General features: G+C 41.4%; 1 protein-coding gene across 1 annotated transcript in view; it reads right to left on the bottom strand.

Moving 5' to 3' along the window:
- The window catches only part of LOC114649865 (interleukin-18 receptor 1-like), a 92,389-nt gene that overhangs the window by 45,978 nt on the left and 21,798 nt on the right, over positions 1-24,613 (bottom strand). Inside the window, exon 2 of the mRNA XM_028799227.2 lies at positions 19,287-19,357. Coding sequence (XP_028655060.2) covers positions 19,287-19,347 — 61 coding nt within the window. The 5' untranslated portion in view covers positions 19,348-19,357. The remainder of the gene's footprint in view (positions 1-19,286; positions 19,358-24,613) is intronic.

The following is a 24,613-nucleotide window of genomic DNA, read 5'->3' as shown; positions in this document are numbered from 1 at the left end:
TAGATAGATAGATAGATAGATAGATAGATAGATAGATAGATAGATAGATATGAAAGGCACTATATAATAGATAGATAGATAGATAGATAGATAGATAGATAGATAGATAGATAGATAGATAGATAGATATATGAAAGGCACTATATAATAGATAGATAGATAGATAGATTGATAGATAGATAGATAGATATATGAAAGGCACTATATAATAGATAGATAGATATGAAAGGCAGTATATAATAGATAGATAGATAGATAGATAGATAGATAGATAGATAGATAGATAGATAGATAGATAGATATGAAAGGCACTATATAATAGATAGATAGATATGAAAGGCACTATATAATAGATAGATAGATAGATAGATAGATAGATAGATAGATAGATAGATAGATAGATAGATAGATAGATACTTTATTAATCCCAAGGGGAAATTCACAATCCATGTCCAAGTAGTAAAAAGTGTCCAGGGAACGAGTCCACATAAAAGAAAGTGGTAGGAGTTATCAGTGAAATAGATAAAAAAGATAAAAGGTAGAAAGATAAAGTCGTACACGGAGCTGCTGGAAAGGATGCCACTCGTGGTGGCGCCTGAGTCATGACTTATACTACTTAAACTATAGTAGATTCCTAAAATATAATTACAGCATGTTCATTAAAGGCTCAAAGATCTCAATAGTAATAATAATTCAATAACACATTTTAAAACTACCTTTAAAACTATCTTTTCAAACTGGCATACCAATTGTGAATTTTGCACTGTTAGTGCCTGTTATCTTTGGTTTGTTTGCTAATTATTGCTTTTTGATTTATCATTCTCTTGTTTTTATTTTACTAATGTTGTTTAATTTTATTGTAAGGTGATCTTGAGTGCTAAGAAAGGCGCCTATTAAATAAAATGTATTATTATTATTATTAATGCAATAACACATTTATTACAAGTTTATATCCAGACTTTGCTATCAATTTATTTTCTATTATCTTTTCTCCTATTTGGTATTTTATATCGCTAACCAAGACATAAATCTATATGGCCTATTAGTTTGTGGCAAACGCTTCCGTGTCAGAAAACTCCTAGTGAGGACGGCCAGAGCCACCAAGTGTACCCGTGAACAGGATGTTTGTGCCTTGTGGTTTCTTTTCCAAATGTGCTAGCGTTTATGTGACATGGTCACACATTACAAGAAACCTTTTGTGACCTAATTTCACTGAGGTGTGAAGAACTTCTCAAGACCAGAGGGCCCACCAAGGGGGGTTGGGAGGGGGTGAAGCCGTTAACGATCAGCAGGCATGCTGTTGGGTGTGATGGACGTCATTTTACAGGGTGAAAAGTAGGTGACATTTGAAAATCAGACTTTATGAATATTTTTTCCTCACACTGGGTGCCCATCCTGTGGCTTAAAACGATTTCATTCCACACTTTTTCAAGGTATACTTTGTAGTTCCAGAATGTTCAGCTGTTAAATAAAATAGTTTTGCCCCATATCTGTGATTTGTCTTTTTAAACAACTTGAATGCACTTCCTCCCCAGAGCTGGGATTCCATCATTCTTGCCATTGGTTGTATCTCATTGCGTCAAATATTGAGACCCTTTCCTCAGTACTAGAATGCTCAGAACTTAATGTGGTACTAAAAAAATCTGCAAAATGCTATTTTAGCTTTGTCAATAAACAACATAAACGCACTCGACATGCATGGAATTCTTACAGCTCACATTTAACTTTAATTTTTTAATATTATTTAGTAATATTAAACAATATGAAAATGGTGTCCTGACCAAAATGTATTATTGGATTGTCTGTATTATAAAAGCTTACAGTCAAAATAGTTGGGGCGATGGCCACATCCCGTGCACCGGGTACTGGGTACGCGATCTTCAAACACCTACTAGAAAACGGCTAGCGGCATCATGCATGTGGCCCGCTACTCGTGTTGAATCGATTCACAACACCGGCAAAAGTTTGTACCTAATGATCTGCCCTGGAGATCTGGAAGATTGCCGGTTCAAATCCCGTTACTGCCGGAAGAAACCAGTTCAAAGTCTGTATTCTGGATAGCAGCCACTACAACCTAGGATGTGCAGGCAGCAGCATCGTTCTGTTCTGTGGAAACATCGGAGTTTTTAATGGCACTGCATACAAATAAAAAACACACACACACACACAATATCGATGTGACGAAAGGAGTGAAAAGTGCAGTGGCCACTCTGCCGTCACCCGTTCTTAGGCTTCTCAATAGTTTCTTGGCTGAACAGCGCAGTTCCTGATGTGCTAAAACTTTCAGTTATCAGATCGTTACTTAGAACACCTTAGCTATCACCCTCATACTCTTAATAATCACACACTCCCTTCAAATGTATCCTTTCTTTCAAAGATCCTAGAAAAAGTAGTCGCCACTCAGCTTCAGTGTCACCTCACACATCACAAGTCTGGCGCCCTCACTGGTCGTAGTGCAGAAATGGCAGTAATGCGCGCTGGAAACGTCATTCTGATATCCTCCGATGGAGGAAACACCACTGTCATGATGATGTTAATCTTAAGCATTTGACACCGTTGACCATTTTGTTTTAGTACACGAAACAGAAAATTTACATTGGGCTATTGGGTGCAGCCCTTGAAATGTTATTTTGTACATCCAGAAATGTGCTGACAAAACTCCATGGATATACACAGAAGTTCAATATGGTGTCCCGCAGGGCTCAGAACTTGGACCTTTACTGTTTTCACTTTATATACGGTATATATGGTATCTACTTCTATAATACGCTAGCATGGCTGTCCGTTTATCTGTCCAGGATTTTTAATCAAATGTAGGATCACAAACCGTTTGACCGATTGACCTGAAATTTGGTACACAAATACTATGTTATAGTTATAAAAGTTCACTGACGACACTGCTATCGTGGGCTGCATCAGGAGTGGGCAGGAGGAGGAGTATAGGAACCTCATCAAGGACTTTGTTAAATGGTGCAACTCAAACCACCTACAACTGAACACCAGCAAAACCAAGGAGCTGGTGGTGGATTTTAGGAGGCTCAGACCCCTCATGGACCCCGTGATCATCAGAGGTGACTGTGTGCAGAGGGTGCAGACCTATAAATACCTGGGAGTGCAGCTGGATGATAAATTGGACTGGACTGCCAATACTGATGCTCTGTGTAAGAAAGGACAGAGCCGACTATACTTCCTTAGAAGGCTGGCGTCCTTCAACATCTGCAATAAGATGCTGCAGATGTTCTATCAGACGGTCGTGGCGAGCGCCCTCTTCTACGTGGTGGTGTGCTGGGGAGGCAGCATAAAGAAGAGGGACGCCTCACACCTGGAAAAACTGGTGAGGAAGGCAGGCTCTATTGTTTGCACGGAGCTGGACAGTCTGACATCCGTGGCAGAGCGACGGGCGCTGAGCAGACTCCTGTCAATCATGGAGAATCCACTGCATCCACTGAACAGGATCATCTCCAGACAGAGGAGCAGCTTCAGCGACAGACTGCTGTCACCGTCCTGCTCCACTGACAGACTGAGGAGATCGTTCCTCTACCACACTATGTGACTCTTCAGTTCCACCCGGGGGGGGGTAAACGTTAACATTATACAAAGTTATTGTCTGTTATACCTGCATTGTTATCACTCTTTAATTTAATATTGTTATTATTAGTATGCTGCTGCTGGAGTATGTGAATTGGGATTAATGAAGTATCTATCTATCTATCTCTCAATGTAATTTTATAATCCTGCCGACTATACTAAAATCTATCTATCTATCTTATTATATAGTGCCTTTCACATCTATCTATCTATCTATCTATCTATCTATCTATCTATCTATCTATCTATCTATCTATCTATCTATCTATCTATCTATCTATCTATCTATGTGATGTTTGCTATCCTCTTTCAGGGTGATGATTGACCTCCAAAGTTATTCCTCTTTTTATTTTATTTAATTGTAGAATCAACTCTCGGAGCGGCAGTGTGGCGCATGTGTAAGGGCGCCGTTCTCATTCCCCATCACCTTCGCCATCACTTCCCCTCCCTCTTCATATCTTAAATCAGATTGAAGACGTAAGTGCCAGCTTACGTGAAAAATTAAAGAAAACGTACTAAGTAATTGCAACACAAACACCGACTTGATCAGTTTTAACGCGAAAAGATGTCAACGGAAGAAGAGAAGAAGCAGGCCACTAGGGTGGAGAACAAAAGAGCTGCTCAGGAAGGAGCAAGTGCATCAACCTCTGAGCAAACGAATGAGAAACGTACAGAGAAAGAGGAGGAAAACTAGGAATGGACAAGTCAAGTGTGTTCACTGCACGTTATCCTTACAGCAGGGCGCCGTTACTGGTATATATTTTATTTTATTATATTTTATTAATCCCGAAGGAAATTACTTGGTTTTTCGCATACCCCTTGGGGTCAGAGCGCACGGTCAGCCATTGTACAGCGCCCCTGGAGCAATTGAAGGTTAAGGGCCTTGCTCAAGGGCCCAGCAGAGTAGCATCTGTTTTGGCAGTGACGGGGATTCCAACCGGCAACCTTCGGGATACCAGCACAGATCCTTAGCCGCAGAGCCATATAATACACTACTGTGGCTGTTCGTTTGTCTGTTCAGGATTTGAAATCACCTGTAACTCGCAAACTGTTTGACCGATTGACCTGAAATTTGGTACACATATACTACATGACGTCTACTATCTGGTTTCGGGGTGATGATTTTTATTATTCTTTTAATTTTTTTATTGCAGAATCAACTCTCGGCAGCGGCCAGCATAGCGGCCAGCATAGCGGCCATGCAGCGCATGCGTACGGGTGCCGTTCTCATCCCTACCATCTACGTCGTCACTCCTCCTATCTCTTCATATCTTAAATCGTTCTTGAGGCAGATTGAAGACTTAAGTGCCAGCTTACGTGAAATAATATACTGTATAAGTAGTATAATGCATGCGGTTTCTGTCAAAAAAAAAAATGATTGATGAGTTAAGCCCCGCCCCTTTTGGATTGACGTCATAAACTCCGCCCCCCCCCTTCCGGTGTTCCCGGCCGGAAGTCCGGTCCTTCCTTGAACCCTCCCATCCTGTTTTTACCCCAGGAAACGGCCAAGATCCGTTTGGTGGATGTCCGGTCCTTCCTTGAACCCTCCCATCCTGTTTTTACCCCGGGAAATGGCCAAGACTTTATTTGATGGATGGGTGCCCCCTCCTTGAACCCGCCCCCACCTCTCCCGAGGACAAGTTCAGGCAAGTCTGTAGCAGACCCTGCTGTCCGCACCTCTTGGTGGTCGCAGGTCTTCTGACTTAGAGTTTCCTGCCCACAGTCGGTTAACCCTGAGGACGCCCCCTTCCGATTCCCCACCCCTAGAGGAAGAGACCGCCCCCCCACACACACACACACACACACACACAACGGATGGCCATCATAGTCATTTTGACTCTGAGTCCAGCCCCAGGCCAGTCCTTGATCATTTCTCCCCGAGGAGAGACAACCACACAAATGTTTCAGCCTGTCCATTCTGCCTTATAGCCATTCCTGACTCTAGTGCTTTGGGTAAGAAACTTTATTATTTAAAATATCTAACATTTTATTGAAGTCAAAATGATTTTCTTCAACTCACAGACGCTCTCTAAGCTGAAAAAGCCATTACTTCACCCCAGCCGGGTGCTGTCCGGCTCTCTGTCTCGGAGCAGGAGGCCTCTGCCTGTAGCCCGAGGAGAGATCGCCTCCACACACACACACACACGCACACGCAACCCAACATGTTAAGGAAGGGCCTCTACCATCCATGCCTCTTGGGGATCATTCCTGTCTCTAGTGCTTTGGGCAAGAAACTCTATGATTTAAAATATCTATTCCTTTATCTAAGTAAATGATTTCTTCACAGACCGTCTCTAAGCTGAAAAAGCCTTTACTTCAACCCGCAGGGTGCTGTCCGGCTCTCTGTAGTTTCCAAATACAAGCTGACCGGTTCTCTTCGTCTACACACAGAGCCTCTTGGAGCAGACCGCTGCGCGTGCACGCAGAGAGCAGGCCCTGGAAACTGACAGACCACAAGGCTGTGGGACATTGATGGATAGCCTCGTATCAGATCGTTCGGGGCAGTGTGAAAATGGGCTCACTTTGTGATATTAAAAGATTTCGAAGGCGTACAAGAAAGCTGACTTTTAAATATTGGGATTTTTCGTTCAAAGGTGCGGATACGCCCCACAGACGCTTCCGTAGAGCGGATGAGGTCTTCGGACAGATAGACAATAGTTGATTGTCACGACGAGTCTAAAAAAAAAAAAAAAAAAAAAAAAAAAAAAAAAAATCATTTCAGCCCCAGGAAACTGACAGAAGGTCTGTGAGGCCCCGGGACACCATGCGGTGCACAGAGGTATCAGGAGCTAAATCCCAGCCAAGTGAAATTGTCTTAAGCACCTCAGCAAGGCTCAGACCGTTCGGGGGCATTGTAAAAATGGTCTCACCTTGTGATATTAAAAGATTTCGAATACTTACAAAGTTGACTTTTCAACCCGAACAATACACGGATGTTCACGGTCATCAGCTCTGATATCCTGAAGCTAAGGGGGGTGAGGGGTGTAGCTATTAGGACTGATCAATCCTTATACCGACACAAAAGATGTTCACACATAATTACTTTAACATAAGGTTCAGTTTGAAACACACTTAAAGTGAGGCCACACATTTGCTAAAACAAATCTATGCATAACGAAGGACCTTTTTTTAAAAAATACAGGACTTTTCGGTGTCCGGCCATCTGCACAGAGCACCGACAGTCAATATAACGGTAAGAACCGTTCAGGATTATTATAAGTGTTAAACGAGCATGTTTTAAAACGGAGGGATGAATCCTTATATTTTATACTTAATATTTTCCAAGTTGATTCTCCGGTAATTCCATTTTAAAAATATTTGTTTGCAGTGTGCAGGAATTATCAGCATGTTAATTTACACACAGCGCATGTGTAGGAGCGTGAGCGCGCTCGTGTGTATATAAATTGTAGCATTTTATATTTCTATCTCTCTATCTACGTGTACGACGATTAATGTTCATAGGACTGAAGCAATATTAGTTTTTTTCTCTTACCGAAACGGGCTTTACAATCAGTTAAGTTTTGTCTCGGCGTCTGAAATTCAAACAGGTTCTCTCCTCTGAGAATATTCAGGCCTGGTTTAAAAGAGCAGGCCGGGTGTGTGTAATAGCTCGGACATAAGACGTCAGTATTCTGAACTATGTACTCGGTTGTTTTTTGTACGGAGCCGCCTGTTTTAAAAGTCTGATAACGAAACATTTATGCTTTATAAAAATTCTCATTTGGACAGCCGGCTGGAGACAGATTGACTGAACCCTGAACACGGACCCAAGAATTTATATCTTAATACACGGGGGCTCTGAGATCAGGCTGTCTGTTTTTATTTAAGTCTTTAGATTTTAAAAAGTTTGCTTGCGAGTGTATTCATATTTATACCCGTGATCCTATTAAACTAGTAATGAAAGGAATGGACGCGTTTAATAGGGGTCCGAGAAAACCCTCCCTTCTGATTTAAAAGGGTTTTTTAACGGTAATTTTCTATCGCAGAGTTTTTAAACGGTGCAACGAGCCATCTTCAGCAGAGGGTTGAGTGCGTGTGTTACTGGGATATGTTTTAAGATACTTTACCAGGCACAGAGTATCCAATATATTAACACGGTACTAGTCAGGATTTCACTATGTTTTTTAATCTGGTACCTCCTTTTTCCATCTTGTGCATTGTTCAGTAAACCTTATTTTGGTGGATCAGAACATTTTGCTTACACCCCAATCATTATTCTCTTTAGGTTTTTAACTGTTATACCTACATTTTATAAGTTTCAGCAGTCCTTGTTTCTGTGACAGTAACTTAATCATATGGTGTAAAATCCAGACTACTCACTTTTTAAAAGCTCTGAATTTACCAATTCAATCAATATGTCAGCTTTGGATCCATTTCACCAAGGCAATTGGGGGCTTCCTCTTTGTAGATTTTAGTTTGAAGGGACAGCATTTCTCAACCTTTAAAACTGTGTTATGAAAACTTGGGTCGCAAATACGTAATCATGTCCCCCTAACGTTTTTCTTTTTTTTGAAAGGAGCCCCTAATACCAATTTGTTCTTTTTAAGTAATGATATAACATAGAGGCACGTTTTATTATACCTACTTAACTTTTAGCGACATTTATCTAACTCTATATTTATTTTTCTAGCATCAGAATGTAGTTTGAGTTAATTTGTTATGGTTTCAATAGATGTATTTTTCATATTTTCGATTCTTGTTTTCTTTTTGTTACGTCGCGTCCCCTCCCCCTAGGGGGACAGCCCCACAGTTTGGGAATCACTGTGTAGGGGATGATTTGTAAAACACTCTGCTTCACTTCAAGTTAAAGTAGATTTGCTCGGTTATTCAGCTGTCCAGCGGTGTTCCATTTTTGTTATAAATTGTATTTAGTCTCTCTTTATTTACTAAACGTTTTATATGTTGAATAGAAAACAGTTATCTTGTTCAGGTTTTAACTTAAAACAGCATTTTCATCATCAGGCTATGAGCACTTTGATACTCAGGGTGCTTTGTATAATACAAAGTTTTAGAAATTCTCTTACTGCTTGGTAATAGCCTTCCATTTTATCGCAGTTATAAGCCCCTGAAAAATAAGAATGGCTGTAGTACGTTATATAAGCCTATACACTACAGGGCTGATCAGGCTTATTTTGGACATGTTAGGCAAATCAGGAAGGAAAATGTTTTAGTGAATAGTTACATAATATCTATTACCAGTAACGGCGTACTGCACGATAACGTGCAGTGAATACACTTGACTTGAGCATTCATAGTATTCCTCCTCTTTCTCTGGACGTGTAGCATTCGTTTGCTCAGAGGATGAGAGGCTTACTGCTTCCTGAGCAGCTCTTTTTTTTTCTTCTCCACCCTAGAGGCCCCATGCTTCTCACTCATGCGCAGCACGGCCGCCCTGCTGCGCTGTGCCGAGAGTTGATTCAACAATAAAATAAAAAAGAGTAATAAAATCATCACCCGAAAGCGGATAGTAGCCGTCACGTAGTATATGTGTAACAAATTTCAAATCAATAGGTTTGCGAGCTGCAGGTGATGTAAAATCCTGAACAGACAAACGAACAGCTACGTTAGCTTATTATAGAAGAAGATATGTGTTAGCACAAGGATTACAAGTTTACTAAAACTGTGAGGTTTATTCTTTCTTTTAGGTAGTCCAAGTTACATAGGACATCTAGCCTTGAAAACGGCTTTTTTCCCCCATCTGTTTGTGAAAAAAAAATAAATAAATAAATAAAAACATCCTTTGTTTGAGTCGCATTCAGGGTGAAGGGGATGTAAGTTTGAACTGTGATTCCAAGAGTCAAGAAGTGGTTGCATTCTTCTTGATTACGAGTCAAAGGCCCCGGGGTTTGTGCGGTGATCATGGTCAAGGGCAGATTTAAGCTAGACATTATTATTATTATTATTCCAAAATGAAACATTGACTCGCCCATATCCACATCAAGCAAGTATCACAAATACAAGACAGTAAAAAACTAAATTTACAAACAATAAGTCGCAGAGGAAATTAAAAAACAAGAACGGATCAACAGGGGATCAACCCAAACTCACAGCACACTGCAACTGAACCTACGTGTTTTGCAGTATATTATTAGCTAAACGGTCATCTATTTAGCCCGTTCCTCGGATTTGCAATGAGTTGGGCAAAACATTATTTAACATCTGAGACTATGAGGCTAATTAACATTAGACTGGTATTGTTAGGACCTTATCCGGCACTAAAAGTTGGGTTTGGGTTCCTCCAGAGTCAGGAAGAACATGAAAAAGTGGAGTTATAAAGGAGTTATTACAATTTGAAAAATTGTCATAAGGTATAAAAAACATTGATATGGGGACAAAACCAGCATGAAAAGAAACCTTTTTGAAATAAATAATAAGCTTTTTTGACGTGAGCAGTCTGGAATAGTCTGAAGATGTCTTAAAGAGTTAATTTTTAAATAAAGATTGCAAAAGTAATATTAAAAATATTAAAACTAAATAAAAACATAGAAGTACCATTTAATGATATCAACTAGTGTTAAGTATATTATCAAGCACTGGGCGCTGTTTATAAGGTTTAATTAATTTTGAAATTAACCATAGTTTGATACAGCTTTAAGAATGAGAATGCAAGACAAACCTATACATTAGAACACTCTAGACGAGAACAGGCCATTCAGCCCAACAAAGATCGCCAGTACTATCCACTTATTTGCACTTAATAACAAATGTTGCCGTTTCGATTAGGGATATCTTGGATCTGTGTTTTATTTTAACCTTTTGACAAGAAACCCCTGGTCAGCGAAATATACCCCATATATTGAAAATGAACCGTGCCGACATGCTAACTAAATAGATATAAGATATTTTAGAATATGGACCTGGGCTCTACCCAGATGATTCTGACAAACTAAGGGGTCTCCACTTCATTGCCAAACTTTCTGCGGGTGCTACGGATCTTGTAATGGAGAATGCAAAAGATTCTATAATCTTTAAGGGGCATGTGTCCACAGTGTTAACCAACCATAGTACGTGATGTTCAAAATTCAACTAGTGTTTTTCAGAAGAGATAGGACAAGTGCGGCGTGTGTTCTGTATTCTCTTTTCTGTATTAACAATTCACAATGACCAGACTCCCGAGACCTTAGGTTTTTTTTTATGTAGAAGTACATTTCACAAACATGAATAAGAGACAATCCATCAAACCGCTCTTGACCCAAAACAGGACCAAGCAGGGGGTGGGACCGACATCCCTCAAAATGCTTTTGACACAAAGAAGGGCCAATCAGGCGGGTGGGGTGGGACACTCTTTTCAAAGAGTCTTTGGCCGCCCCCAAGCGGACAGGATTTGCCGGGCTATAAAACAACTTTTTCAACGACGTGTTTTGAACGGTTAACAATCGGCACCACTAAGGCTATGCTCCTGATCAGGCATGATGGTCTACAGGCCAGACGGGTCCCTACGATGACCTGTTTTGACGTGAGGCTATCGTGCCCGACTCCGAGGACTCTGCGCCTAACAGCTAGCCTCCAGACCAGTCTTCTCGGCCGTTCCTTCTTATGTCTTCAACTGACCAGATCTAGGAGCCTGAGCCTCCGTTACCTGCCCCTGGTGATATGTCTGGGTCGGATAGTTTCCTGGAGAACCGCGCAGTACCTGACATTTTTGTACCTGCTAATGATGTTTCGGGGAGCCTAGCAGGGGCTGAGGAGATAGCCATTCAGGCCATGCTGTGTACAACCTGGTAGAGGCTCCGGCCTCTTGAAAAATATCAACCAAGGATGCGGATTATGCGGGCATGACCCTTGAAAAAACTGACGGCCCCTGGATGAAACATTTCCAAAGGCTCTGAAGCTGGGCCAGAGTTGGATGGCGGCTCTGCCGGATATAATAATGGATCGGTACCTAAAAGTACCTGTCAAGGATGTTGAATAGACCAATCCGGCCAGACACGGACTACGTGTCTGTTTGAGACTGACCGGTTCAGCAGCTGCTGTCTGTTTTCCGCAAACCGTGGCTCAGGAGCCTGGTCATCAAGACTCTGGACTGTTTCAACATCTTTCGGCCGTTTCACCAGATTCATGCCTTTGTACGAAATGCTGCTGACGAACTGAAAAATGAACATTTTATTAAGGAGTCGATTGTACAACGTACAAGACTTTTATAACACGGACGAAGCCTCTTACTCAAAAATACGGTAAATAGCCGATGCTTTCTCTAAACAACATTTTTTATGTACCGGATAGGTCTGATGGACCTTTAGGGTTTTACGGGGTAAATGACATGGAAAATCAGATGAAGTGTCTGAACAGAACGTCCCGGTGATATCACAGGCTGCTCAGTTGTAATATTGTTTTGAAGTGGTTGGTAAAACCTCTCTGAATTTTAGTATTGTTTTTGAAAATGACCAATAAAGTAACATTTGATTTTTAAACCTTAACCCTAATTTCTTTCACCGTCAAGGATGGAGTGTCATTGAAAAAGTTGTTTTATAGCCCGGCAAATCCTGTCCGCTTGGGGGCGGCCAAAGACTCTTTGAAAAGAGTGTCCCACCCCACCCGCCTGATTGGCCCTTCTTTGTGTCAAAAGCATTTTGAGGGATGTCGGTCCCACCCCCTGCTTGGTCCTGTTTTGGGTCAAGAGCGGTTTGATGGATTGTCTCTTATTCATGTTTGTGAAATGTACTTCTACATAAAAAAAAACCTAAGGTCTCGGGAGTCTGGTCATTGTGAATTGTTAATACAGAAAAGAGAATACAGAACACACGCCGCACTTGTCCTATCTCTTCTGAAAAACACTAGTTGAATTTTGAACATCACGTACTATGGTTGGTTAACACTGTGGACACATGCCCCTTAAAGATTATAGAATCTTTTGCATTCTCCATTACAAGATCCGTAGCACCCGCAGAAAGTTTGGCAATGAAGTGGAGACCCCTTAGTTTGTCAGAATCATCTGGGTAGAGCCCAGGTCCATATTCTAAAATATCTTATATCTATTTAGTTAGCATGTCGGCACGGTTCATTTTCAATATATGGGGTATATTTCGCTGACCAGGGGTTTCTTGTCAAAAGGTTAAAATAAAACACAGATCCAAGATATCCCTAATCGAAACGGCAACATTTGTTATTAAGTGCAAATAAGTGGATAGTACTGGCGATCTTTGTTGGGCTGAATGGCCTGTTCTCGTCTAGAGTGTTCTAATGTATAGGTTTGTCTTGCATTCTCATTCTTAAAGCTGTATCAAACTATGGTTAATTTCAAAATTAATTAAACCTTATAAACAGCGCCCAGTGCTTGATAATATACTTAACACTAGTTGATATCATTAAATGGTACTTCTATGTTTTTATTTAGTTTTAATATTTTTAATATTACTTTTGCAATCTTTATTTAAAAATTAACTCTTTAAGACATCTTCAGACTATTCCAGACTGCTCACGTCAAAAAAGCTTATTATTTATTTCAAAAAGGTTTCTTTTCATGCTGGTTTTGTCCCCATATCAATGTTTTTTATACCTTATGACAATTTTTCAAATTGTAATAACTCCTTTATAACTCCACTTTTTCATGTTCTTCCTGACTCTGGAGGAACCCAAACCCAACTTTTAGTGCCGGATAAGGTCCTAACAATACCAGTCTAATGTTAATTAGCCTCATAGTCTCAGATGTTAAATAATGTTTTGCCCAACTCATTGCAAATCCGAGGAACGGGCTAAATAGATGACCGTTTAGCTAATAATATACTGCAAAACACGTAGGTTCAGTTGCAGTGTGCTGTGAGTTTGGGTTGATCCCCTGTTGATCCGTTCTTGTTTTTTAATTTCCTCTGCGACTTATTGTTTGTAAATTTAGTTTTTTACTGTCTTGTATTTGTGATACTTGCTTGATGTGGATATGGGCGAGTCAATGTTTCATTTTGGAATAATAATAATAATAATGTCTAGCTTAAATCTGCCCTTGACCATGATCACCGCACAAACCCCGGGGCCTTTGACTCGTAATCAAGAAGAATGCAACCACTTCTTGACTCTTGGAATCACAGTTCAAACTTACATCCCCTTCACCCTGAATGCGACTCAAACAAAGGATGTTTTTATTTATTTATTTATTTTTTTTTCACAAACAGATGGGGGAAAAAGCCGTTTTCAAGGCTAGATGTCCTATGTAACTTGGACTACCTAAAAGAAAGAATAAACCTCACAGTTTTAGTAAACTTGTAATCCTTGTGCTAACACATATCTTCTTCTATAATAAGCTAACGTAGCTGTTCGTTTGTCTGTTCAGGATTTTACATCACCTGCAGCTCGCAAACCTATTGATTTGAAATTTGTTACACATATACTACGTGACGGCTACTATCCGCTTTCGGGTGATGATTTTATTACTCTTTTTTATTTTATTGTTGAATCAACTCTCGGCACAGCGCAGCAGGGCGGCCGTGCTGCGCATGAGTGAGAAGCATGGGGCCTCTAGGGTGGAGAAGAAAAAAAAAGAGCTGCTCAGGAAGCAGTAAGCCTCTCATCCTCTGAGCAAACGAATGCTACACGTCCAGAGAAAGAGGAGGAATACTATGAATGCTCAAGTCAAGTGTATTCACTGCACGTTATCGTGCAGTACGCCGTTACTGGTAATAGATATTATGTAACTATTCACTAAAACATTTTCCTTCCTGATTTGCCTAACATGTCCAAAATAAGCCTGATCAGCCCTGTAGTGTATAGGCTTATATAACGTACTACAGCCATTCTTATTTTTCAGGGGCTTATAACTGCGATAAAATGGAAGGCTATTACCAAGCAGTAAGAGAATTTCTAAAACTTTGTATTATACAAAGCACCCTGAGTATCAAAGTGCTCATAGCCTGATGATGAAAATGCTGTTTTAAGTTAAAACCTGAACAAGATAACTGTTTTCTATTCAACATATAAAACGTTTAGTAAATAAAGAGAGACTAAATACAATTTATAACAAAAATGGAACACCGCTGGACAGCTGAATAACCGAGCAAATCTACTTTAACTTGAAGTGAAGCAGAGTGTTTTACAAATCATCCCCTACACAGTGATTCCCAAACTGTGGGGCTGTCCCCCTAGGGGGAGGGGACGCGACGTAACAAAAAGAAAACAAGAATCGAAAATATGAAAAATACATCTATTGAAACCATAACAAATTAACTGAAACTACATTCTGATGCTAGAAAAATAAATATAGAGTTAGATAAATGTCGCTAAAAGTTAAGTAGGTATAATAAAACGTGCCTCTATGTTATATCATTACTTAAAAAGAACAAATTGGTATTAGGGGCTCCTTTCAAAAAAAAGAAAAACGTTAGGGGGACATGATTACGTATTTGCGACCCAAGTTTTCATAACACAGTTTTAAAGGTTGAGAAATGCTGTCCCTTCAAACTAAAATCTACAAAGAGGAAGCCCCCAATTGCCTTGGTGAAATGGATCCAAAGCTGACATATTGATTGAATTGGTAAATTCAGAGCTTTTAAAAAGTGAGTAGTCTGGATTTTACACCATATGATTAAGTTACTGTCACAGAAACAAGGACTGCTGAAACTTATAAAATGTAGGTATAACAGTTAAAAACCTAAAGAGAATAATGATTGGGGTGTAAGCAAAATGTTCTGATCCACCAAAATAAGGTTTACTGAACAATGCACAAGATGGAAAAAGGAGGTACCAGATTAAAAAACATAGTGAAATCCTGACTAGTACCGTGTTAATATATTGGATACTCTGTGCCTGGTAAAGTATCTTAAAACATATCCCAGTAACACACGCACTCAACCCTCTGCTGAAGATGGCTCGTTGCACCGTTTAAAAACTCTGCGATAGAAAATTACCGTTAAAAACCCTTTTAAATCAGAAGGGAGGGTTTTCTCGGACCCCTATTAAACGCGTCCATTCCTTTCATTACTAGTTTAATAGGATCACGGGTATAAATATGAATACACTCGCAAGCAAACTTTTTAAAATCTAAAGACTTAAATAAAAACAGACAGCCTGATCTCAGAGCCCCCGTGTATTAAGATATAAATTCTTGGGTCCGTGTTCAGGGTTCAGTCAATCTGTCTCCAGCCGGCTGTCCAAATGAGAATTTTTATAAAGCATAAATGTTTCGTTATCAGACTTTTAAAACAGGCGGCTCCGTACAAAAAACAACCGAGTACATAGTTCAGAATACTGACGTCTTATGTCCGAGCTATTACACACACCCGGCCTGCTCTTTTAAACCAGGCCTGAATATTCTCAGAGGAGAGAACCTGTTTGAATTTCAGACGCCGAGACAAAACTTAACTGATTGTAAAGCCCGTTTCGGTAAGAGAAAAAAACTAATATTGCTTCAGTCCTATGAACATTAATCGTCGTACACGTAGATAGAGAGATAGAAATATAAAATGCTACAATTTATATACACACGAGCGCGCTCACGCTCCTACACATGCGCTGTGTGTAAATTAACATGCTGATAATTCCTGCACACTGCAAACAAATATTTTTAAAATGGAATTACCGGAGAATCAACTTGGAAAATATTAAGTATAAAATATAAGGATTCATCCCTCCGTTTTAAAACATGCTCGTTTAACACTTATAATAATCCTGAACGGTTCTTACCGTTATATTGACTGTCGGTGCTCTGTGCAGATGGCCGGACACCGAAAAGTCCTGTATTTTTTAAAAAAAGGTCCTTCGTTATGCATAGATTTGTTTTAGCAAATGTGTGGCCTCACTTTAAGTGTGTTTCAAACTGAACCTTATGTTAAAGTAATTATGTGTGAACATCTTTTGTGTCGGTATAAGGATTGATCAGTCCTAATAGCTACACCCCTCACCCCCCTTAGCTTCAGGATATCAGAGCTGATGACCGTGAACATCCGTGTATTGTTCGGGTTGAAAAGTCAACTTTGTAAGTATTCGAAATCTTTTAATATCACAAGGTGAGACCATTTTTACAATGCCCCCGAACGGTCTGAGCCTTGCTGAGGTGCTTAAGACAATTTCACTTGGCTGGGATTTAGCTCCTGATACCTCTGTGCACCGCATGGTGTCCCGGGGCCTCACAGACCTTCTGTCAGTTTCCTGGGGCTGAAATGATTTTTTTTTTTTTTTTTTTTTTTTTTTTTTTTTTTAGACTCGTCGTGACAATCAACTATTGTCTATCTGTCCGAAGACCTCATCCGCTCTACGGAAGCGTCTGTGGGGCGTATCCGCACCTTTGAACGAAAAATCCCAATATTTAAAAGTCAGCTTTCTTGTACGCCTTCGAAATCTTTTAATATCACAAAGTGAGCCCATTTTCACACTGCCCCGAACGATCTGATACGAGGCTATCCATCAATGTCCCACAGCCTTGTGGTCTGTCAGTTTCCAGGGCCTGCTCTCTGCGTGCACGCGCAGCGGTCTGCTCCAAGAGGCTCTGTGTGTAGACGAAGAGAACCGGTCAGCTTGTATTTGGAAACTACAGAGAGCCGGACAGCACCCTGCGGGTTGAAGTAAAGGCTTTTTCAGCTTAGAGACGGTCTGTGAAGAAATCATTTACTTAGATAAAGGAATAGATATTTTAAATCATAGAGTTTCTTGCCCAAAGCACTAGAGACAGGAATGATCCCCAAGAGGCATGGATGGTAGAGGCCCTTCCTTAACATGTTGGGTTGCGTGTGTGTGTGTGTGTGTGTGTGTGGAGGCGATCTCTCCTCGGGCTACAGGCAGAGGCCTCCTGCTCCGAGACAGAGAGCCGGACAGCACCCGGCTGGGGTGAAGTAATGGCTTTTTCAGCTTAGAGAGCGTCTGTGAGTTGAAGAAAATCATTTTGACTTCAATAAAATGTTAGATATTTTAAATAATAAAGTTTCTTACCCAAAGCACTAGAGTCAGGAATGGCTATAAGGCAGAATGGACAGGCTGAAACATTTGTGTGGTTGTCTCTCCTCGGGGAGAAATGATCAAGGACTGGCCTGGGGCTGGACTCAGAGTCAAAATGACTATGATGGCCATCCGTTGTGTGTGTGTGTGTGTGTGTGTGTGGGGGGGCGGTCTCTTCCTCTAGGGGTGGGGAATCGGAAGGGGGCGTCCTCAGGGTTAACCGACTGTGGGCAGGAAACTCTAAGTCAGAAGACCTGCGACCACCAAGAGGTGCGGACAGCAGGGTCTGCTACAGACTTGCCTGAACTTGTCCTCGGGAGAGGTGGGGGCGGGTTCAAGGAGGGGGCACCCATCCATCAAATAAAGTCTTGGCCATTTCCCGGGGTAAAAACAGGATGGGAGGGTTCAAGGAAGGACCGGACATCCACCAAACGGATCTTGGCCGTTTCCTGGGGTAAAAACAGGATGGGAGGGTTCAAGGAAGGACCGGACTTCCGGCCGGGAACACCGGAAGGGGGGGGGCGGAGTTTATGACGTCAATCCAAAAGGGGCGGGGCTTAACTCATCAATCATTTTTTTTTTTGACAGAAACCGCATGCATTATACTACTTGTATATATATATATATATATATATATATATATATATATATATAAACCATGCTTATATTAAGTTAAAAAGTGTACTAAAAAGTAAAAAAAAAGTCTCTCATACATCACTCGTAAAATAAAAGGTGGCCGCTTTTGCTAAGATTTTAAGAAGTGTTTTTTGAATGTGATTGATGAAAAGCGCCTATACTTTTATTTTATGAGTGATGTATGAGAGACTTATTTTTTACTTTTTAGTACACTTTTTAACTTAATATGTGTGGTTTTAAAAAAGTATTATATATATATATTTATATTATTTTCAACTTTTTAGTCTTGGGTTTGTTTTAGTGTAATTTTGTAATCAACATTTTAACACTTCCTTTAATATTTCTATCCGTTACTAGCGCCATCTATTGGTGAAATCTTGAACTATTCTTCATAGGAAAATTTCATTTCTTAATTAACATGGATTAATTGGTCAATTAGTGAAACTGATTATTGATTCATGTATTGTCATCGGAAGTGCGTAAGTGTGCAAAATTTCAACTCATTTGGACAATAGGAAGTGGGTTAAATATTGATTACAAGATTTGTACCAGACAACAAACAGGTGAAGTTAAAAGAAGCGTAGTAATAATAATAACAATAAAATAATTAAGCAAAACGTACTAAGTAATTGCAGCACAAACATGGACTTAATCAGTTTTAACGTGAAAAGATGGCCGACGGAAGAAGAGAAGAAGCCGCTAGGGTGGAGGAAAGAAGAGCCGCTCAGGAAGCAGCAAGCGCATCAACCTCTGGGCAAACGTACAGAGAAAGAGGATGAAAACGAGAAGTCAAGTGTATTCACTGCATGCTCTCGTTATAGTAGTGCCACTGTTACTGGTATATACTGTGGCAGGAGGCTTGGGGCCAGACCCAGCTGGGACTCCTTGAAGGACTGGGAGGAGAGAGAACTTAAAATGCTGCCTATTGGCTGTAAGTGTAATTGTATTGATCTGTCTGGATTAAAAACCCTTACGTTGTGTTGGGATATGTGTGTCTGGGGTTTGGGGGTCTTGGTGGCACCCCCCCCCCCCCATTACTGTTCACAACCTAAAGTCACTCCATGCACAGGAGGCTGTCAGGAACAGAACTTGTTGATGAGCCCTCATATATGGTAGATGTTCCAAGATGTTCCAAGATGGAGATATGGAGCATACAGTCCAATATGAGAAATGGTGTCAGCAGAGCGTACATGAACATTAATTACCTCGATGGCTTCTGCTTAAGAAGAGCATCAGCAGCAGCAGCAAACCGTCCTTCAAAGTCATTTTCAGCTTCCTGAGGGGAAAACCAGAAAACGTAGGTCATATACACCAAGCCTGGAAAATCATTCTTGCCCTTTAATGTGGTTTCAGTAAAGAATCGTTCATTTTAAAAGAGGACTTTATGCAGAGATAACTACAAGTTGAACAAAACGATGAAGGACAGCAAAATTCTACTTAATGAACTGTGCAATGGAGAGAAACCCGCTGGTGTGGGCAGCCGGAACTGGATGGGAAGAAGTAGGTGCCACCAACATTTACCAGATAGCTGACATTTATAGTTGCAAAGATAAAACAATAAATTAGGAAATAAGTTTTCATGTTGGTGTATCATCTGGAGACACTTTATACAAACCATACCCTGTCACATATGGGCACCTATAGGATCACCAATAACCCACCCAGACAGGAGGGGGCGCCATAGCAAACTGATTATCTCATTTTTGCTTCCCTAGCCCAGAGAAACTGCCCATGATAGGAAACTCAACCATGCCCCCACACAAATAAGCCACACCCCTTGAAGTTGGGACAGCATAAAGCTGAGGAGCTCATGGAGGATGGCATCTCAGCTGACAGAAATACAATACAATACAATACAATTTATTTTTGTATAGTAGCCCAAAATCATACAGAAAATGCCGCAATGGGCTTTAACAGGCCCCCTACCTCTTGACAGCCCCCCAGCCTTGACTCTCTAAGAAGACAAATGGAAAAACTCCCAAAAAAACCCTTGTAGGGAAAAAATGGAAGAAACCTCGGGAAAGGCAGTTTAGAGAGAGACCCCTTTCCAGGTAGGCTGGGCGTGCAGTGGGTGTCAAAACAGGGGGGTGGGGGGTCAATACAGTACAATACACAGAACAGAACAAATCCTCAATACAGTATACAAATAAAAATTTTACAAGTACGGAGCAGAATTTAACAGTAGATGATATCATATGACATCATAGGATTTGGATTTGTTTAGAGTCCTGGAGACCTCAGGCATCAAGCTGCCTCCCCCAATTGGCCATTCCACAGCTGAAACAGCACTGGGCCAGCCAATCCGATGATAGGACCCCTCTACCACACGATTCCTGTGATCCTCTGTCAGGGATGACTTTACCTTAGGCAGGCAGAACAACTTGGCAGGTGAGCCGTGGCACCAAGTTCCACATTTGAATACCAAGAAGAGAAACAGAATTGGTGAGGGTGAGTATCAAATTCTAACTATCATGTTACTTATGTTTAGTGCTAATGACTAACAACAGAGATGCAGTCTGTACAGTTAATCAGCAGCTCTAGTCAGGGTGTGCTAAACTAAAGTGGTGAGTCTGGAACGCCGAGGCTGAAGGTAGCAGGCAGACCACTCCACAGTTTAGGGCAGCGTTTCTCAACCTTTAAATATTTGCGACACAAGTTTTTAATTTAATCGTGCCCCCCTAACTTTTTTTGAAACCCTAATAAAATTTATTTCTATATTTTTTGCTGCCGATACAAGTTTAAAATTTCCCTAAGAATTGCGAAATTACACCACATATGGCAACATTCGCACCCCTTTTTTGTTACTTCACAGTTTGAGAACCACTGGTTTAGGGGGTCCTGTAACTAAAAGCTCGACCTCCATTGTTATTTTATTAATCCTTGGAGTCATAAGCAGGCTGGAATCTTGAGATCTTAATGTGCGCTCTGGTTTGTAAGTCATGATAAGTTCAGACAAGTAAGCCGGACCTCGGCCATTTAAGGCTTTATATGTTAAAAGGAGGATTTTGAAATCTGCCCTAAACTTAACCGGGAGCCAGTGTAATGACATGAGGACTGGGGTTATGTGTTCGTATTTTCTTGTTCTTGTAATAAGTCTTGCAACAGCATTTTGGATTAACTGGAGGCCGTATAAAGAACAGTTTGAAAATCCAGTGAACACAGCATTGAGAGGTTGAACTGTGTGGGAGGTGTCATCCATTGAAAGGTCAAGAAGGTTCAGAGACGTAAACCACAGGGTGACAGGGGCTTTGGGCATAAAATCAGAATCCTTTTGACTAGAGAACTCCTACCTAAGACGGGTTGAAATCATCAGAGCTCTCAGTGTTAACATTTGAAGTGCACCATTTATTGGAATGTATTTTGTAATGCATTTAGTAGGAAGATGTGTCATTCTAACATACGGCGCACCACAGACATTTATAGAAACAAAATGCATTGCAAATTTCATTCTAACAGATGGCGCATTGCACACATTTATAGAAATAAAATGCATTACTACAAATGTTTGCAGTATGCCATCTGTTGGAATGACAAATGCAATGCATTTTATTATGGCACTCTGACCAGGGGTTGTTTCTGCCTTTGATAGCTGCTTGCCAGGAGTTTTGAGGATTGACTGATCAATGAATTCTATCACCTGTCCAGAAAGTGCAAGGAGGAAGTAAGGACAGCGATGGAGAATGGAAAGGCTGTTGGTCCAGATGACATACCTGTGGAAGCATGGAGGTGTTTAGGAGAGATGAGTAGAGTTTTTAACCAGATTGTTTAGTGGAATCTTGGAAAGTGAGAGGATGCCTGAGGAGTGGAGAAGAAGTGTACTGGTGCCGATATTTAAGAATAAGGGAGATGTGCAGGACTGCAGTAACTACAGGGGAATAAAATTGATGAGCCACAGCATGAAGTTATGGGAAAGAGTACTGGAAGCTCAGTTAAGAAGTGAGGTGATGATTACTGAGCAGCAGGATGGTTTCATGCCAAGAAAGAGCACCACAGATGTGATGTTTGCTCTGAGGATGTTGATGGAGAAGTTTAGAGAAGGTCAGCAGGAGTTGCCTTGCATCTTTGTGGACCTGGAGAAAGCATATGCTGGGGTGGGCTGTTGTCCTGCCTGGGATTTGTTCCTGCCTTGCACCCTGTGTTGGCTGGGAATTGGCTCCAGCAGACCCCTGTGACCCTGTGTTAGGATATAGCGGGTTGCGTAATGACTGACTGACTGAAGAAAGCATATGACAGGGTGACAAGAGAGGAGCTGTGGTATTGTATGAGGAAGTCAGAAGTGGCAGAGAAGTACGTAAGAGTTGAACAGGATATGTACGAGGGAAGTGTGACAGTGGGGACGTCTGCGGTAGGAGTGACGGAGGTGGGATTACATCAGGGATCGGCTCTGAGCCCTTTCTTATTTGCAATGGTGATGGACAGGTTGACAGACGAGATTAGACAGGAGTCCCCATGGACTGTGATGTTTGCTGATGACATTGTGATCTGTAGTGAGACTAGGGAGAAGGTCAAGGAGACCCTGGAGAGGTGGAGATATGAGAGGAGAGGAATGAAGGTCAGTAGGACCACCACGACAGAATACATGTGTGTGAATGAGAGAGAGGTCAATGGAATGGTGTGGATGAAGGAAGGTGGTTGAGTTTAAATACTTGGGGTCAACAGTACAGAGTAACGGGGATTGTGGTAGAGAAGTGAAGAAGAGAGTGCAGGCAGGGTGGAGTGGGTGGAGAAGAGTGACAGGAGTGATTTGTGACAGACGGGTATCAGCAAGAGTAAAAGGAAAGGTCTACAGGACGGTGACAGGGTGGTGTCAAGAAACAGATCTGCGTGAGGCTACAGAAAAATGTCTACAGCGTTGAAGATGCCCAAGAGCACAGTGGCCTCCATCTTTCTCTATATAAAATCCAACATCTGTCTGTCTGTCTGTCTGTCCGCTTTTCACGAGAGAACTACTTCACGGATTCAGATTGGGTTTTTTTCTACAATTTGCTTGAACATTCCAGTTGATTTTGCGACTTCTCTTTTTGTTTTATAGTTCAGTTGTGGCATCGACTTATTCGCAGAAATCTGAGAGAGAGAAGGTGTGGGCTGAAATGAACATACCATGGGCAGCATCCATCCATTGCAACTACAGCTAGCCACAGTGCTTCTCTCTAAATGATATCCCAGTCAGCTCACCTGTACAGGACACCTCAACATGAAACATCTGCCAGTGGGCACAGTCAACCCATTCCTTGTCACCAGTCCTTCAGCATTGGCATGGCGCTGCACAGAGCCTTACTCCCTCGCTTCTTGCTTCCACCTTTTGGCCATACACTGGGGGGGTTGTTGGTCCTCCTGGAGTGGTTTGGTGGAGCAACCCACAGTCCCAACCCATCCCTCACTTAAGCATCGGCCATATGCTCCTCTCCTGGGGCTCATATTCTCGACTGACTGTCTAAAGTTGACATCGTGCCAGCTCTCCTCTCGATCCTGCCATCTCTTATCGTTCTTCTTTAAGTCCCTCTCCTTCTCCACCATGCAGGCTCCTTTAATTCTGGCCTGATTGGGTGCAGGTGTGATACACGGCCTTCTCCGAGATGTGAATGAGGCCCCTGACTGATCTGTTTCCATTTGCACGTGAGTGTGAAATCAGCCAAGTACCCCAATCAGTCCCAGAGCGAAGTGTGCCCACACACACCCGCACCCGATCAGAGCGTGCACTTGCCAGGATGTGACTATTTATTTAAATATGGGACTGTGCCACGGACCTCTCATCACAACCACACAGCCTCAAAGTGTGAAGAAAGTGAAGGGGTCTGAATATTTGAAGGCACTCTATGTACTCTACTAGCCGTCCCCCACGGCTCTACCCTCGTAGGAGTGAAACAAGACAAACATGAAAAATCAATTAAAAATTAAAAAAAAATGTAATTTGTATTGAGAACAATTTATATTGATAGGTTTCCTATCCGAGGGCCTCTTAATACACAATATTTTTGGTTTTGCTATCAGGGGCGAGGACATAGAGGTTTCTTGGGGAGCTAACCTGGGAGAAAGCGATGTAAAGCTGACCATCCGAGAAGCCTGATGAGCGAATATCGACCCGCTGCCAACTTGAGGGTCCATCCCTGGGCATTGTTAATTGACATTGCAAAGACAAGCTTCAACCAGCAACTGTAATCTCTTGGATTGGAAGGGTACGTCCGTCACAATTTGAGGGATTAAAACCTTCTCGCCAACGCCACAGCCTGTGGTGATCATCGCCTCTCTGGTGTTGTTCTGAAGATAACAGGCCTGGAGATGGGTACCAGTGTGAAGTTTGGGTGAGCTCAGGTTTCTCAAAAGGATAACTGGTGCTCCTACTTTCAATGCTAAATTGTGGGGCGGCATACCAGGATTAATGGAATTTTTAAATTCTGTAGGATCATGAACTGAATTGTTATGTTCTAAAACGGTATTTATTGAAGTGTATGACCGAGACAGTGTGTCAAATAATTTGAGCACCAATTCATTCATTTTATGCGCAATGAGAGAAGATGCAAAATCAACCGGA

The sequence above is a fragment of the Erpetoichthys calabaricus genome, chromosome 4 (assembly GCF_900747795.2).
Source record: "Erpetoichthys calabaricus chromosome 4, fErpCal1.3, whole genome shotgun sequence".
NCBI lineage: Eukaryota > Metazoa > Chordata > Cladistia > Polypteriformes > Polypteridae > Erpetoichthys > Erpetoichthys calabaricus.
This window is presented reverse-complemented; position numbering and strand designations above follow the sequence as displayed.